This window comes from Colletotrichum orchidophilum (assembly GCF_001831195.1).
Source record: "Colletotrichum orchidophilum strain IMI 309357 chromosome Unknown Scaffold_62.1, whole genome shotgun sequence".
In the NCBI taxonomy this organism is placed as follows: domain Eukaryota; kingdom Fungi; phylum Ascomycota; class Sordariomycetes; order Glomerellales; family Glomerellaceae; genus Colletotrichum; species Colletotrichum orchidophilum.
The window spans coordinates 73,909-87,373 of record NW_019173018.1 but is presented as its reverse complement, the minus strand read 5'-3'; the positions used below and the strand labels follow the sequence as shown (position 1 = coordinate 87,373).

The window sequence follows — 13,465 nt, the reverse complement described above, 5'->3', positions numbered from 1 at the left end:
TCGGGGAGCTGGGAATCGTCCGCTCGGCAAGCATGGTCCACAATAGCTTCAGCAAACTTCCTTGACATAAGGACGAGGTCAAGGTTCTCTCCTATTGAGAGCCCGGCAGGGCGGTCCCTTTAATAGCGCCTATCCGCAGCCATTGACCCAACTTTTCGGACTCGTCACGCCCACCTTACCTCACCTCAGGTCTCCAGTCTATCGTTAGTTGAGCTCTCTCAACCTCAACATCACCATGAGAGCCCAAAGCATCGTCAATAATGTCCTGAAGGCCGTGGTCACCACCTCCATTCTTGCTGCTGCCAACCCGGTCTTCCCTCGCTGGACTATCGGGCAATCAGTGACAACTTCGAGCGGTCCTGTCGCCGGACACGCTGCCTCTGGCGTCGAACAGGCAAGTCCAGGTACTTCACACTTAGGGTAGTTTACTAACAAGAAGACCTTCAAGGTATCCGAATATCTGGGTATTCCGTACGCTAAGCCGCCGGTTGGGTCCTTGCGCTTTCAGCCTCCTGTCAAGTTCACCGGCGCTTCTCCTATCAATGGCTCCGACTTTGTAAGTGTCCCCGAAACCATTGAAGCCATGCTGGAAAGGCTCTTTTTTGATGTCTTCCACAACCATATACTGAGACATTCCAATAGGGATACCAGTGCATGCAGCCGGGGAACGCCCCAACCAGCCTGGAAGTTGTCATGAAGCTTGGAATTCCCGCATCAGCCGCCGAGGTGACCAAAGCGCTTGGGGACACGGGCTCTCAGAGCGAAGACTGCTTGACCTTGAATGTATGGACCAAGCCACAGGCCGGCGATTCAAAAAAGGCTGTGCTGGTCTGGGTACATGGGGGTGCTTTCACCACCGGTAAGAATGCTTCCGTCTGAACAAAGTTGGAAAGCATATGCGGCGTACTGACCCGGGTAATAGGAAGTTCCCGTATCCCAGCGTACAATGGAAAGTTCATCGCAGACCAGAATGACGTGGTGGTGGTGTCCATGAAGTGAGTAGCCAACGGAACTTCGGGGACTTGATAAAAATCAACGCTAACGCGGATCAACCATGTAGCTACCGCCTCAACCTTTTCGGCTTTCCTGGCAACCCGATCTCCGCCCCCAATCTTGGATTCCTCGACATCCGCCTGGCCATGGAATGGGTCCGCGACAATGTGGAGAAATTTGGCGGCGACGTTAACAGAATCACCATTTTTGGTCAATCTGCCGGGGGCTCCTTGGTCGACTACTATTCTTACGCATACGCGTCCGACCCCATCGCCAGCGGTTTCATCCCCATGAGTGGCACAGCTACTGGATTCGGTATCTTCACCAACCAGACTGTGAATGAGAAGTGGTTCAACGTCACGTCAGAAGTCGGCTGCGGCAACAACTTGACAGATCCCAAGGTAGTCACTGACTGCATGCTTAACAAAACCGCTACGGATCTTCTCTCTGGCCTTTCTTCCCGGGATGCCGGTATCGCCTCCGTGTCAGGGCTCTCGTTCGCTCCCGTGGTAGACGATCGCCTCATCTTCGCCGACTACAGTATTCGTGACTCGGCCAAGGCAGGATACCTCATCGGCAACACCGAAAACGAGGCCGGTCTGTTCAAGATCGGTGCCCCTGATTTCAACGAGACGTACTGGTTTGGATACAACCTTGTCGCCTTCAGCTGTCCCGCCGCCAGAAGAGCCGCGCGGGCCGTTTCTGCAGGCCATCCGACATGGCGATACCGTTATTTCGGCAACTTCCCCAATCTTGCCCTTACGACGACGCCGCCCAGTGGAGCATGGCACGCATCCGAGGTTCGTAACGCTTTCTTTTCCCATCAAAAAAAATCTTGGCTTGAGACAGATGACTGACATCGCTTAGCTCCCTGTACTCTTTGACACTGTACCCCAGGCCGCAAGTAAGAGCACAGCGCAGGAAACTGCCGTTGGCACGTACATGCGTGGTGCGTGGGCGGCCTTCGCAAAGGACCCAACGTCTGGTCTCCTGAACTACAACCGCAAAGGCTCGTGGCCGAACTACAGGGCCGACGGCAACACTCTCAACCGTATCTCTTTCCAGAACCAAACGGGCGCTGACTTGGCTCTGGGCAATGCGTATGACGAATACTGTGCCAAAGTAGGAATCCCCATTGCTTGAGGCCTCGGCATATGGCGCTCAAGAAGAGGCGAGGAAAAGAAAGAAAAACACCATAACGAAGCGTCTGTGGCATCGTAACATTTAAGAAATAGTGTTTTAATATACCCGAAAGCTTTTTCTTCTCTCCCTGATCACATCTAGTGGCCCGATCTGAATCTAGCTGCGCGTCTCGTAAAATTTTTGCCGGCAGGCCACACCGGTAGCGGAGCGAGTCCCCTGCGCTCTTCAAGCGCTTCCATTGAATAGATTTGTTAGAAAATGGATTGCCATATAGTTTAGTCTAGTTTCAGATTCCTCCAGCGATCTACCAGGGGCCGATAACCAGTCGCCAGGAACGAGAATACAATTTGGATGTGCAGGGCAAGGTGTGACGAATCAGTGAAACCCTGCCCGCCGAAATGGAAGCAGGTGGTACCTGTAGAGACCAGGTAGAGGCGGGGGTTAGGGGCAGCTAACGCTGAAGGAGTACGTACTTGCCCTGATTCCTGAGGACAAGACGCCCGAAAAGAATGACCGCGCACGCTCCAAACTCTAATCGGACTTCTTGTACGACTCCGTCCCAAGCATCGTCTCTTTCCCTCGCCATCTCATCTGTCCTCCATCGCTCCTACAACCATCATCCCGGGTTTCCAACGCCCATGATTCCAATTAAATAGAATACAAAAACCATTGAATCGAGGCATTTCAAATCAACGAAAAAGAATGATCCGAATAAGAGAATAAGAGACCGAAGCGCCGGATAGCCTTCTCGTCATCGGCAGAATCGGCAACGAACCTGTGGTCCTCGCTACAGGTTCCTCTGCTCAGCCTGCCTGAGTTGCTGCAAGAATGTGACCACCGGCAGCGTCTAGTCATGCGGGCGCTCTCTAGCTGTCAAGTCGCTGCCGCTAGCCACCGCCGTTCACGTCTCCATCACGCTCGGATCCCTGCCGACGAGGTACTGTACCAACCTGACGCCGTCCGTCTGCTCCATTGACGGTCTGCAATGCAGTCAGCCCCTTCGTCCGCAATCCGTATCGCCCCGATGATCGCTGGCTTCTACATTGACGCTATCCACCCCCTCATGGACCTGACGTGGCATGATCTGGACCATACCTTTCACCGGAAATGTTCATCGACGGACGATCCGGTTGAGGGGACGCGGAGACAGTCGCATTGGTCTGTGACGTCCGACTGATGGCGTCTTGATTGGCCTTGCCCGATCGAGCACCATCCGAGGTGGTTCTGGTCTCAAGAACTGGTCACAATTGGGTCAATTGGGGCCATCGCCAGGGTAATGGCAAGCACTTACGACGTCTTCTGTACACCCCGTTGGTTCCTGCTCTTCTCGTGCGCATTGTGTTAATTGGGTTGGATGAGCACTAAAGTCACAGCAATTCCCACGACTAAGGAGCAATACCCTCGACAATACGGATATCTCATCGATAAATATCGTCCAACTTGGGCTTCGAGTGGAGCCCTTCATCGCGCGCAATTGAGTGGTCTCGAGCGCCTGGGAACCATCAGCGAGATTGCGTGCAGACGCACATGCGCGACACTGCGTACTCCGCCGTTTGGAATGGTATGACGGACAGCTTCCGGATTCCGCCCCAGATGATCAGATCTTGCGTCTCTCGTGGTTTTCTGGGGCATCCAATGGGCTTATCAAGCCACCAGCGTCCGCTCTGCAGTCGCCATTGGACTCTCCAGCGTGAGGCGGCATCTCTCGAGGCATGTGCCCCCTCCTTGACTGCTCTCAAAGACGTTGTACGCAAATGCGCGCACGATTACGAGCGTAGGAATTTGGGAGTGGGGGGCGCGTAAGCAGCGGATTCCGAGGGAGATATAACGACACCGAGTTGCCTCGAAGCCTTGATCTGTTCCCGCTTCAGCATCATCGAACAGCGCCAATTCGCAACTCAGAACTCCAACCATCACTTTCCAATTTGCCTTTTTGTCCCAGGCAGCACAGTTCCAACTTTGAGAAAAGAGCAGGATGTTCCGACCCCATTGTTAGCGTGCACTCTCTTACCCGTACGAGGAAATGCTCGCCGTCCTCTACACTAGACAGTCCTACCTGAATCCTACTCCTCAATACCCCCGCAGATCATCGAAGAAGTCCTTCGATTTCTCCAACGTGATTTCCCGGTTCAAGGCTTCGCACAGTCACCTTTCGGGCAACTGTTCACCGGACATGCCTAAGAAAGACGAGACCCCTCCCCCCAAACCACGCAAGAAGTCCTCCAGCACTCGAGCCAACTCAGACCTTGTAGTGAGACAAGTATCAGTGAGTATATCCTTCTCTATTCGTCTAGTTCGATCAGCAGTTGCTAATATAACTATTAGGGAACACACAGCAACGGACCCTCGTCATCCCCAACTGTGGACAGTGGGGGAGGAAGTGAGGCCCAGAGCGCCTCTCAGAGGTAGTCCATCTAATACGTTGGAAATTTCGGCATGTTGACGTGTGACGGATAGATCATCGCCTTCGCCAATCTCTTCGTCTCGCAAATCCAATCTAGCAGATCGGCCTGCCCGCACCACCGATTCAGGAACCGGTCGAAATCGGACGAGTCCCGTGCCAGCCGCATACATCGACAATTATCTGGCATACCGCAAGAAAGCATTCATCAAGGTCTTTATGGAGAAGGTCTGCGAATGGCTTGACGACAACGTCTGTCCCGGCGAGGAGGCGTACGAGCACGACGGGGACAGCCAGCCTGGCTCAAAGTCTTCTGGATCTGGAGGCATCAAGATACGTGCTGTAGAAGGGCGCCCTGTCGCTGGTCAGAAGCGGCAACTTAAGGGGCGCGACCAAGATGATGAAGGCTCGGAGAACGACGAGAGCAATGACCAGAATCGCAATAAGAAGCGCACAAAGACGGACGAAGACGACAACCGTCAAAAGTTTGCGTGTCCCTTCTATAAACACGATCCTGTCAGGTACAAGAGCCATCGAACGTGCGTCGGACCTGGTTGGCACGAGATTCATCGGATGAAGTGAGTTCGATCATATGATCCTAGGCCAGCTTTCGGTCTCATTGCTAACGCAACCAAAGGGAGCACATCTACCGCAAACATAAATTGTTTGCCTGCACTAGGTGTTTCGAAGCCTTCAAGAGTGACAAGCTACTTCTAGACCACCAAAGAGCAGATGTTGCTTGCCCTGTGCGAGACAAGAAAACGCACAAGCCAGACCCGGGCGCAGGTATAGACCAGGAGACGGAGAAACACCTCAGAGCGCGCACCGTCAGCAAGAAGGACGATGTCGGCAAGTGGTACGAAGTATATTACATCCTATTCCCAGGAATGCAAGACGTGGATAACGCTCCTAGTCCTTGTAAGTGTAAACCTCCTACTTAGAATAAAAACCCGAGATGTAAAGAAAAGCTCAAGTTGTTGACCTTGGGTATCAGGGTACGACGATACGGCAGGCGACTCCGACTCTCAAGGTCTGAAGCGACAGTATGTTAAGTTCTTGCGACGTGAGATGCCCAACATGATCCAGCGCGAGCTCGAGAGCGAGCTCAACCGCCACTTCGAGGGCTTTGAGGACGGTATCATGGATCGCCTCGTGACCTGGATCCGGACCTCCTCGGCCAAGTGTGCCAACATCTTTGAGAACATACCCTCGCCCTCGCAAGCGGCGGCCCTGGGTGATCCAGAGAACGTGCGATCCAGGTCCCGGGCGGCCTCGCCAGCGGACCCCGAAACGGACTTGACCGTTGGCGTCGGTGCCGGTGTGGAGCCTTGGGGTTATGGATATCCCGATTTCGACTGGCGAGGCAGCCCCAGCTTTGACCAGTACAACAACCCCTTCAGCTTCCTGTCGTCGGACGACCAATGCTTGACGGACTTTGACTCTGCTTACGTTACTGGCAGCATCGAGGACTCGTCTGGAGCTCGGCAGAATTACATGTAAGCACAGACACTCCGATTTATATGTACTGGACGCGAGTTGCTCCTGGTACCGATACGTTTTCACTACATTATTATCAAGGTTATGGGAAACTGTGGCCCATTTCATGTCACAACCAACTTCGAAACCATCGAATGTCGTTCTTTACCCACCGCTCTTTCTCCGCTATCCCTAGCGATTAGGCCTCTTTCCCTCTTTCTTTTTGTCTGTATCCTACTGTTACAATCACTTTTATTGTATCGAAATTGTGTAGGAAGAGGTTGTACACTTACGGTGAATCGGAAGCTTGGGTTTCTCATAGAACCCACAAGCACTTTTTGGTTGTGGTTTCAAGATATTACATCTAGCATACTGTTCCACCATACCAATTCCGCTCCTTCAATCGCAGCTGTTCTCAATCTTCTTTACCTTCAAGTGACTTGCCCCTTCAGTCTGACTTAGATGAGTCAATGGCAATGTGCTTACCTGTGAGATGGGTTTGCTTGCTCTCGTAAGCTTCTGCGCCGACTGTAGTCATTGTGTAATGTAGTGATACAATGCAAACCATGAGGTAGAAGCAACAGCTGTAATTCTAATTTTCCATGATTTAGCGCAAAGGCCTGCTCGATAGTTCGTAAAGTAGTAAACACAGGCCCCGTGGCTGCGTGACAATTCACTTTCTCGTCTCGATATGTACAACAAATACCAGTCTGTGATAGCTCATCATGTTCCGAGAAAGTCGTCAGAGTTGCCAACGACGGGAAATCGGTCTGCCTTATAATTGAAGTGGACTTTTCACGTTGCTTCGTATAGGTAGTAGGGCGCGAGAATCGTCAAGACACTCACGAGAAAGGACGGCCTGACCTCGGCCCATTTCCATGAGCTATTCGCGGCGTGCCTAGCCACCATATCGGGCTGAGCGCAGTGGAAAATCTTGGATGAACATGGTTCCGGCAAATAGGGGAAGTCTTCCTTCCAAGGGGCAGGATGGTTCAGCAGAAGCGCAACACGCGCGCCCGCGATTCCATTTGCCTTTACGCCCATCTGTAGAGCAACAAACGTCAGGTTCGGGCACAGTTTGTTGACGGCTATCAAGGCGTTGTCGATGATTGCAGAGTTGATTTTGACCAGGTCTTCGATGCTGGAACGATTTTAACTTCAGACACTTCACCTGCGGCGGCGTCGTCAGGATCGGCCAGGCTGTGATTGTAAAAGATGGGATATCCTCGTGGAGGTACCGATATTTCGGAGACTTTTCGAACCTGGCCATCTCTACCAAGCCGCCGAGCGGAGCCTATCTCGGCGCTGAAGTAAGTTTCCCCTCTCCCTTGAGAGACTCATTGCCAGCGATTGACACACCTCTTCAGCTTCAGCCTCTTTTTGGTACGTTCCCCCAGACACCTCCTGGCACTTCAGATGAGTTGGCAATTGTCGAGTTTCTTCGGGGGGCGTGGACAACTTTGGCCAAGTACACCTCCTCTGGTTCACTTTCCTATACTGGCGGGTGGCCGGTCTATGATCCCGCTCAGCTGATCGTTACACAAACTGCACGCGATAACCAGAGGGGATCAAACCTGGATTCTTTCAATATCAAGTAGAACACTTAACGCCGACAGCCTGCCTTAGCAGAAACAAGTACATTGCTGAAGCATGATATCTGTGTAGGCCAATAACATGCTGATGTATAGACATGAAGTAGGTGAAGACCAGCCGATAATAGCCAACCATTATTGCGGGAAGGAACTGAATACGAATAGACCGCACCGTCCGATTCCAAATACGATCAAACGTTTTCCGTGCAAGTAAGAGAACGAGACTAAAAGAACCATGCATATTCCTATTAGGTATCGACGTATCAAGCTCCAGTTCATTTGAAGTTAGCATGCAACGTCCGTTGAACATCAGGCCTACGGGAGTTGTGTGGGACTGGAGGCAGATGATAGTAGTCGACTATACTTTCGCCTATACAAAGTGTAAGACATGGTTGGCTAATTTAAAATAGACAATTTATAATAAGGTAGTTGATGATTCCACCAAGTTGATTTGTGACTAGCCCGTATTACAATTTCGTGTACGTATCTGATATATGACTGCTGCAGCACTCGCGTCGAACAGTTTGCAAGCGCGCGTAGCTGATGTTGTCATTGAGGCTAACATGACCAACTGTACATAGACTGCTCGCAATTAAGAAGTCTTACAGGCACGGCATCCAAGCTAGAATACTCAACTAAGAACGACGGGCCGTCGTCGCAGGCAGAATGGCGTAAAGTGACTCGGGCCTATTCCATGTCTGTCTGAGCTCAAAAGAAGCCGACGGACTCGCCGAAATGTCTTCATTCCGACCTTTGTCGCCCAAATACGCATAACGATACTGAGCCAACAAAAAAGTTTTTGACTCATTCCGAATTAGGTTGGCCTAAAGAGTTTGCCAATCAACCATGCGCCAAGATGTCAGTGGATTACCAAGCTGAAGTCTCCGCGTTGAGGTCAGAGCACAACTTTAAATCCAAGAGCTATTCGTTAACGATACCCCAAGTTATATATACAAAACGCGCATTCCGACTGGATGTTCAATTTAGCTGTGCCATTGCCGACGGTAGTTCCGGCGAGCGAGGGCAGAAGAAAGATCGACAAATATCTGCCCAGGGGACATGGTCATGAAAATACCGGCGCCCTATTAATTCATCAGGGGCTGACGTGCTTACTTACCATGGAGTCGGGCGAGGTAGCCCACCTTTTGAGTTTGGGGTACTTAATCTCGATAGTGGGACTCTTTGCTGGGGTTGTCCCGATGATAAGGATCTTCTGCGTTAGCTTCCCCTTCTAGCTCTCGTCGGTTGTCTCGGTATAATGCACCTGTATAATACCAAAGAAACGCTTTGACGAGTTGTTGAGTCATGTGTTTGTTGGCGCGTGTGGGTTTAAATGCCGCTGACATTCCAAAGAAGCTGATTGAGAGTCTGTAAATTGCCAAGAAAGGAACGGCTGAAGTTTCTTCGAACGGCCTTGGCGTCTAGTTGCCATTGTTGCACTGAATCGGCACTCGGATATTCTGCCCTGCAATAATTTCTCCAACTCCCCGGAATGGCGTGATACCCATTAAAAAGTCCCATATTTCGACCGCATTCCCCCGCCGCTCAACGACTGCGACTGGGAAGTACGATTTGCTGGGCGGGCGAGTTCAAGTACCGCCGTTAGCCGTACTCTGTTGCAACAGTGGGCCTTTTTGAGTGTAGATGGCAACTGTGATATGGGAACTCCGAAGTTCGAGTTCTGTTTCTCAGTTTTCACGTACTTACCTAGTCAACTAAGCTATCTTTAGCCCCGGGCTTTTGAGATCAAGGTAAAGAATATTCAAGAACGCGGCCAGGAATATCCCTGAGTAAGAACGAGAACTTGAGTTGGAAAGACTTTATCCAATAAGAAGAGAGCAAAGGGGAATTTCGATCGCTGTCATATGGACAGCTGGCCACACTAGCAGACATAACGAAGATGCCAACGGGCTAGTAAACCTGCTACCATCCATACACGGCCACGGCGGCGAAGAGATCGGTACATGTGGTTGGCAGTATACAGCTCTGAAGAAGAGCAACACACCAAGTTGCAATGGCAGCATTAACTAGGTCTAAGGATGTTCTGCCGAAGTTGAGCGCTTTGACTCATTGGTAAAGGAAGAGCTCGAAAGCTGAGGCAATCGGTCAAGCCGTAGAACGACCACAATCCTGCCGGTTGCCCCGAAAAAAATCCATCATACGCACCCTCTGGTTTCTTCACACCGATTGTGATTGCCCAAGTTCTTGACCGTTTCCAGCGCGCAATATGCTCTTGTAATTCTCCACGGACAGACCGTGCACCGCCACACTTCTTTACATCGCAGGGTCTTGAAACCGGCCTGGATGCTGCCCATCGGGAAGGTGGGAAACCGACCGTATTATGTGTTTTGTCCAACTTTAGTCGTCCCATCTCCATCCCAGGGAAAGAAAAAAAAAACACCATCAGACGTCGTTCGTCCAAGACATGTTGACACTTGCCCGCGTGGTGGGAGCGTGGGCGGCGTGGGCAGGGATTACCCGCACCTGTCGCAGATTCAAGCCAAGCCCTGCCGCACACTCCGTCTTCGACAACCACCCTTGCTCGCGAAGAGCAACATAAGGCGTATCACATATTGAACGCCGCGCGCACGCGATGTTCCAACAATCTTTTGCAGACGATCAAACTTGGGAGGCCACGGGGTTGGTCCTTCGGGGTCGTGATACGCGGCATCTTATGACAATCTTCGGAGGGGGGAGGGGGGAAAGGGGGGTGGGGGGCTTGACCACTTGATAATCGCCGCGCGTTATTACTCGAGTTTCCTCGTCTCGAATCTACTCATCTCGAACTGCGTGCTCAGCCACGAGTTTTGAACCGGTCAGCGTGGAGAAATGTTTCGTGTGATTCGTATCGGTCGCACGGTACCGTGGAACCTGGGCCACTTATCAATCACAGCACGCTACACAACACCGGTCCCCAGAGCTCTGGGGGTTGCTTAGAGCGGAAGTGCATGCCATTCAACTGCCGTAGATGCGTCGAGAGACTTTCGTGACTGTGAGCGTAGCAACGCAACTCAGAGATGAGCATGGCCCTCAAATCAAGGGGATATTTCTTCGTCGCAATTGACGTTGTGGCTAGGTAGGTGACGAGACTGAAAGTCAGTCATTACAGACGAACATGTTCTCAATAGACTTTTTGCCCCTGTTCCTTATGGTCGCACGTATCAGCCTCAGAGTTTCGGTGTGGTTGCAATAGGCGGATGTGGCCGACTGATAATTGAAGACACCCGCAACCCTAACTCTTTTGAGCAACTGGAATTTGATGTCATGGCCATTTTCGTCACAGACCAACAGGTCGCGACCCTGAAAACCGCAAAGTCGGCAACTAGGGTGCAGCATGTCACGTTTTTTGACCAATTTTGTCACAGGCAGCTAGCTGGGTTCCAGGTTCACCGTTTCCAGAGATCGCCTCCAGACCGTTGTTTCAATGTTATGCTCAGCCTCGGCTTAGGAGAAAGAGGCGGTGGGCGGTTTGTTAAGCTGGAGCAAAAAAGGGCAAATGATGAGAACAGAATCACACTGAACGGGGCAGCCGAAAGGGGGACGTGAATTTCCAGCAAAATTATGGAACGTGTTCCTTGTTGTTGTTGATGATGATGATCATCTATATGCTTGATTGGGATAACTTGCTGCCCAATAGTCAATGGTATGTATACACACACAATTTCCGCCGCCATATCCAAAATAACGCGAGTAATATACAAGGGCTTATTTTCGCCGGATTGGCGTTCCCCCACATCCCAGGTATCCCCTCCCATCCTTGAACTCCAGTTTTTTCCCCCCTTCAGGATGTTCCCTGAAGACAGCTTCATATCCCCCCCCAGTGACGTGCGTGGTTGTCGTGAGTGGAGAGACCGCGCCAGTCTCGACGATCGTCGGTTTACACATGAGTGAGTGCGTGAGAGAGAGAGTAGTGGTGTCGTGTTGCGCAACAAAAGAGGTGCAGTGACTGGGCTGTCGGAAAGCCGAGTCGAGTCGAGGGATTCAGTTCGGATCCCGGACCCCGGACCCCGGACCCCGAATGAAGCCGCCACAGGGGCGGAACATCCGGTACAGCGGCAGCGGGTTTGCTGGCGCGGAGAAGCGGAAGTGGTAAAGGTGGTTTGGGCGTGATGAAGAGACCACTTTTGTTGCGCGCTTCATTCTCTCCATGTTTCTCATGGTACTCGAAGCCGTTTCTCTACTGAGGTGAAGGATGTCCAATTGCATCTGCCGGATGGAGATGAGTCTTCGTTCTGCTGCTGCTGCTGCTGCTCCCCTCGTGCTCCTTTATTTGTAAAATAATCTTGACATCGTTTCTTCTTTCCGCTACTCATCATCACTAAGGATACCTGCGAGGCGGTGGTGGCGACAACCCTTGCTGAACATGGCCCTGCTCGATATCCAGATGGGAGATGGCGTGCGGGTCGTGCTCGAAATCCAAGCTCTTGCCAGACTGAGAGCCGCCGAGATCCGCACTCTCGTTTCCTGATAGCGGCCACATGTCGGGCAGCGGCGCCGTGGGCGGGCGAGGCTTGAAGTCGGTCTCGGAGGGCATCGTTGTCGAGTCGGACGAGCGGGCGGGGCTCGACTTCCAGTACAATGCGTCGTCGACGGGCTCCTCGGGGATCTCGCGGAGCGCGATCCTCTCGTTCCCTTGCTTGTCGTTCTGGCCCACGCCCGTCGACATGCGCTTGCCGCTGCTGAGCTTGCTTCCAAAGGTCGTGCTCTGGCCGCCGGCGGTCGAACCCAGTCTCTTGGAGGTCAGGGACGTGTGGATTTCCCTGAGGATTGGGCGCAGGATGGGGATGCACTGCACAATGATGGTGCCGGTAATTTCCGACGAGTACCTGTGGGTGTAATCTTAGCGGACGCGTCCTCGAGTGGAGAGGGCACGGATTTCGGCTCCTCAAAATACTACTCACCAGACTTGGGACAGGCCATTGCGCCCTGGAAACAGATCTTGTTAGTGATTTGTAACATTTCCTCCAGGTTGGATTGCATTGGCTTACAGATGTACCACTGGTCACGGCCGTTGCCCTCATCTTTCCAGCTGACTCTGATGGCGGCAACAATGGCGACGCTGATAAGGGTCAGTTCCTTGCTGGATCTACATATGAAAACCATGCTCATCGTTCAATAGGTACTCACATCATTCCTAAACTCATCGTGATGCATAGGCCAATTTTCTCAGCACGTCTCATTTCCAGCGATCGGGTGATCAGCCAGGGGAAGCACGCAAAGATGAAGTCCATAATGATGTTATACACTGCATACTCGAGTCAGTCACAGAATGTGAATGTGAGAAGGAATGCAGACATTTGAGACTGCCTCCCTCATAGGTTCATAGGCAACTCACCATTTCCACCCTCCTTGAAGTCGTTGCGGAAGTTCTTTTCGAGGCAAATGTTGAGGCGGTAGTCGGCGTCGTAGCTCTTGCTGCCGCAAACTTTTGCCCACTGAAGGACAACCTTGGCGATCATGTACACGTTCATCGTGACGATACAGAAATAAAGGATCCATCGCTGCCACTGGTTGCTCATTCGGATGAGCGTCACGCCAAAAGCCGACTTGGTCCATGCTTGTCCGATGAGGGTGCCGCAAGATGAGATGTTGATGAGGATATGCATGTGGTCGTCCCATTGTTGTGACGAATCCTTGAGTACGTAGCCGTTTGCGAATTGGTAAACGATCAAAGTATTGTTGGCCAGTAAAAGAAACTGTATTCCGGTGGTCAGCTTTATCATCAACTGACCTGACAGTTAAACAGATCCGAAAAGAGACCAGATGCTCAAGTGGTAGTACACGTAAAGTCGTCCCGAGTCGTGCAAAGTCGTGCACGCACTGCTTGGTGGTGGGTGTTGGGAAGGGGCTGCAACTCACC

General features: G+C 51.8%; 4 protein-coding genes across 4 annotated transcripts; 2 read left to right on the top strand and 2 right to left on the bottom strand.

Annotated features, from left to right (window-relative positions):
* Positions 1-235: 235 nt before the first annotated feature.
* Positions 236-2,136, top strand: CORC01_07638 (carboxylesterase; the record flags this gene model as incomplete). The annotated part of the gene is made up of 6 exons (XM_022619273.1): positions 236-385; positions 449-556; positions 643-859; positions 923-995; positions 1,061-1,793; positions 1,861-2,136. 6 exons carry the CDS (start codon positions 236-238, stop codon positions 2,134-2,136), a joined length of 1,557 nt encoding a protein of 518 aa, XP_022474185.1.
* A 901-nt stretch (positions 2,137-3,037) lies between these two features.
* On the bottom strand, positions 3,038-3,473 carry CORC01_07637 (uncharacterized protein; the record flags this gene model as incomplete). Its single annotated transcript, XM_022619272.1, has 3 exons — positions 3,038-3,116; positions 3,232-3,373; positions 3,428-3,473. The coding sequence occupies 3 exons, from the start codon at positions 3,471-3,473 to the stop codon at positions 3,038-3,040; spliced, it is 267 nt and encodes an 88-aa protein (XP_022474184.1).
* Positions 3,474-4,159: 686 nt separating this feature from the next.
* Positions 4,160-7,611, top strand: CORC01_07636 (uncharacterized protein; the record flags this gene model as incomplete). The annotated part of the gene is made up of 7 exons (XM_022619271.1): positions 4,160-4,402; positions 4,462-4,541; positions 4,594-5,115; positions 5,175-5,455; positions 5,532-6,033; positions 7,176-7,323; positions 7,381-7,611. The coding sequence occupies 7 exons, from the start codon at positions 4,160-4,162 to the stop codon at positions 7,609-7,611; spliced, it is 2,007 nt and encodes a 668-aa protein (XP_022474183.1).
* A 3,975-nt stretch (positions 7,612-11,586) lies between these two features.
* CORC01_07635 (uncharacterized protein) lies at positions 11,587-13,328 on the bottom strand (the record flags this gene model as incomplete). Its single annotated transcript, XM_022619270.1, has 6 exons — positions 11,587-11,866; positions 11,925-12,431; positions 12,507-12,531; positions 12,594-12,664; positions 12,733-12,850; positions 12,941-13,328. 6 exons carry the CDS (start codon positions 13,326-13,328, stop codon positions 11,587-11,589), a joined length of 1,389 nt encoding a protein of 462 aa, XP_022474182.1.
* Positions 13,329-13,465: the final 137 nt, after the last annotated feature.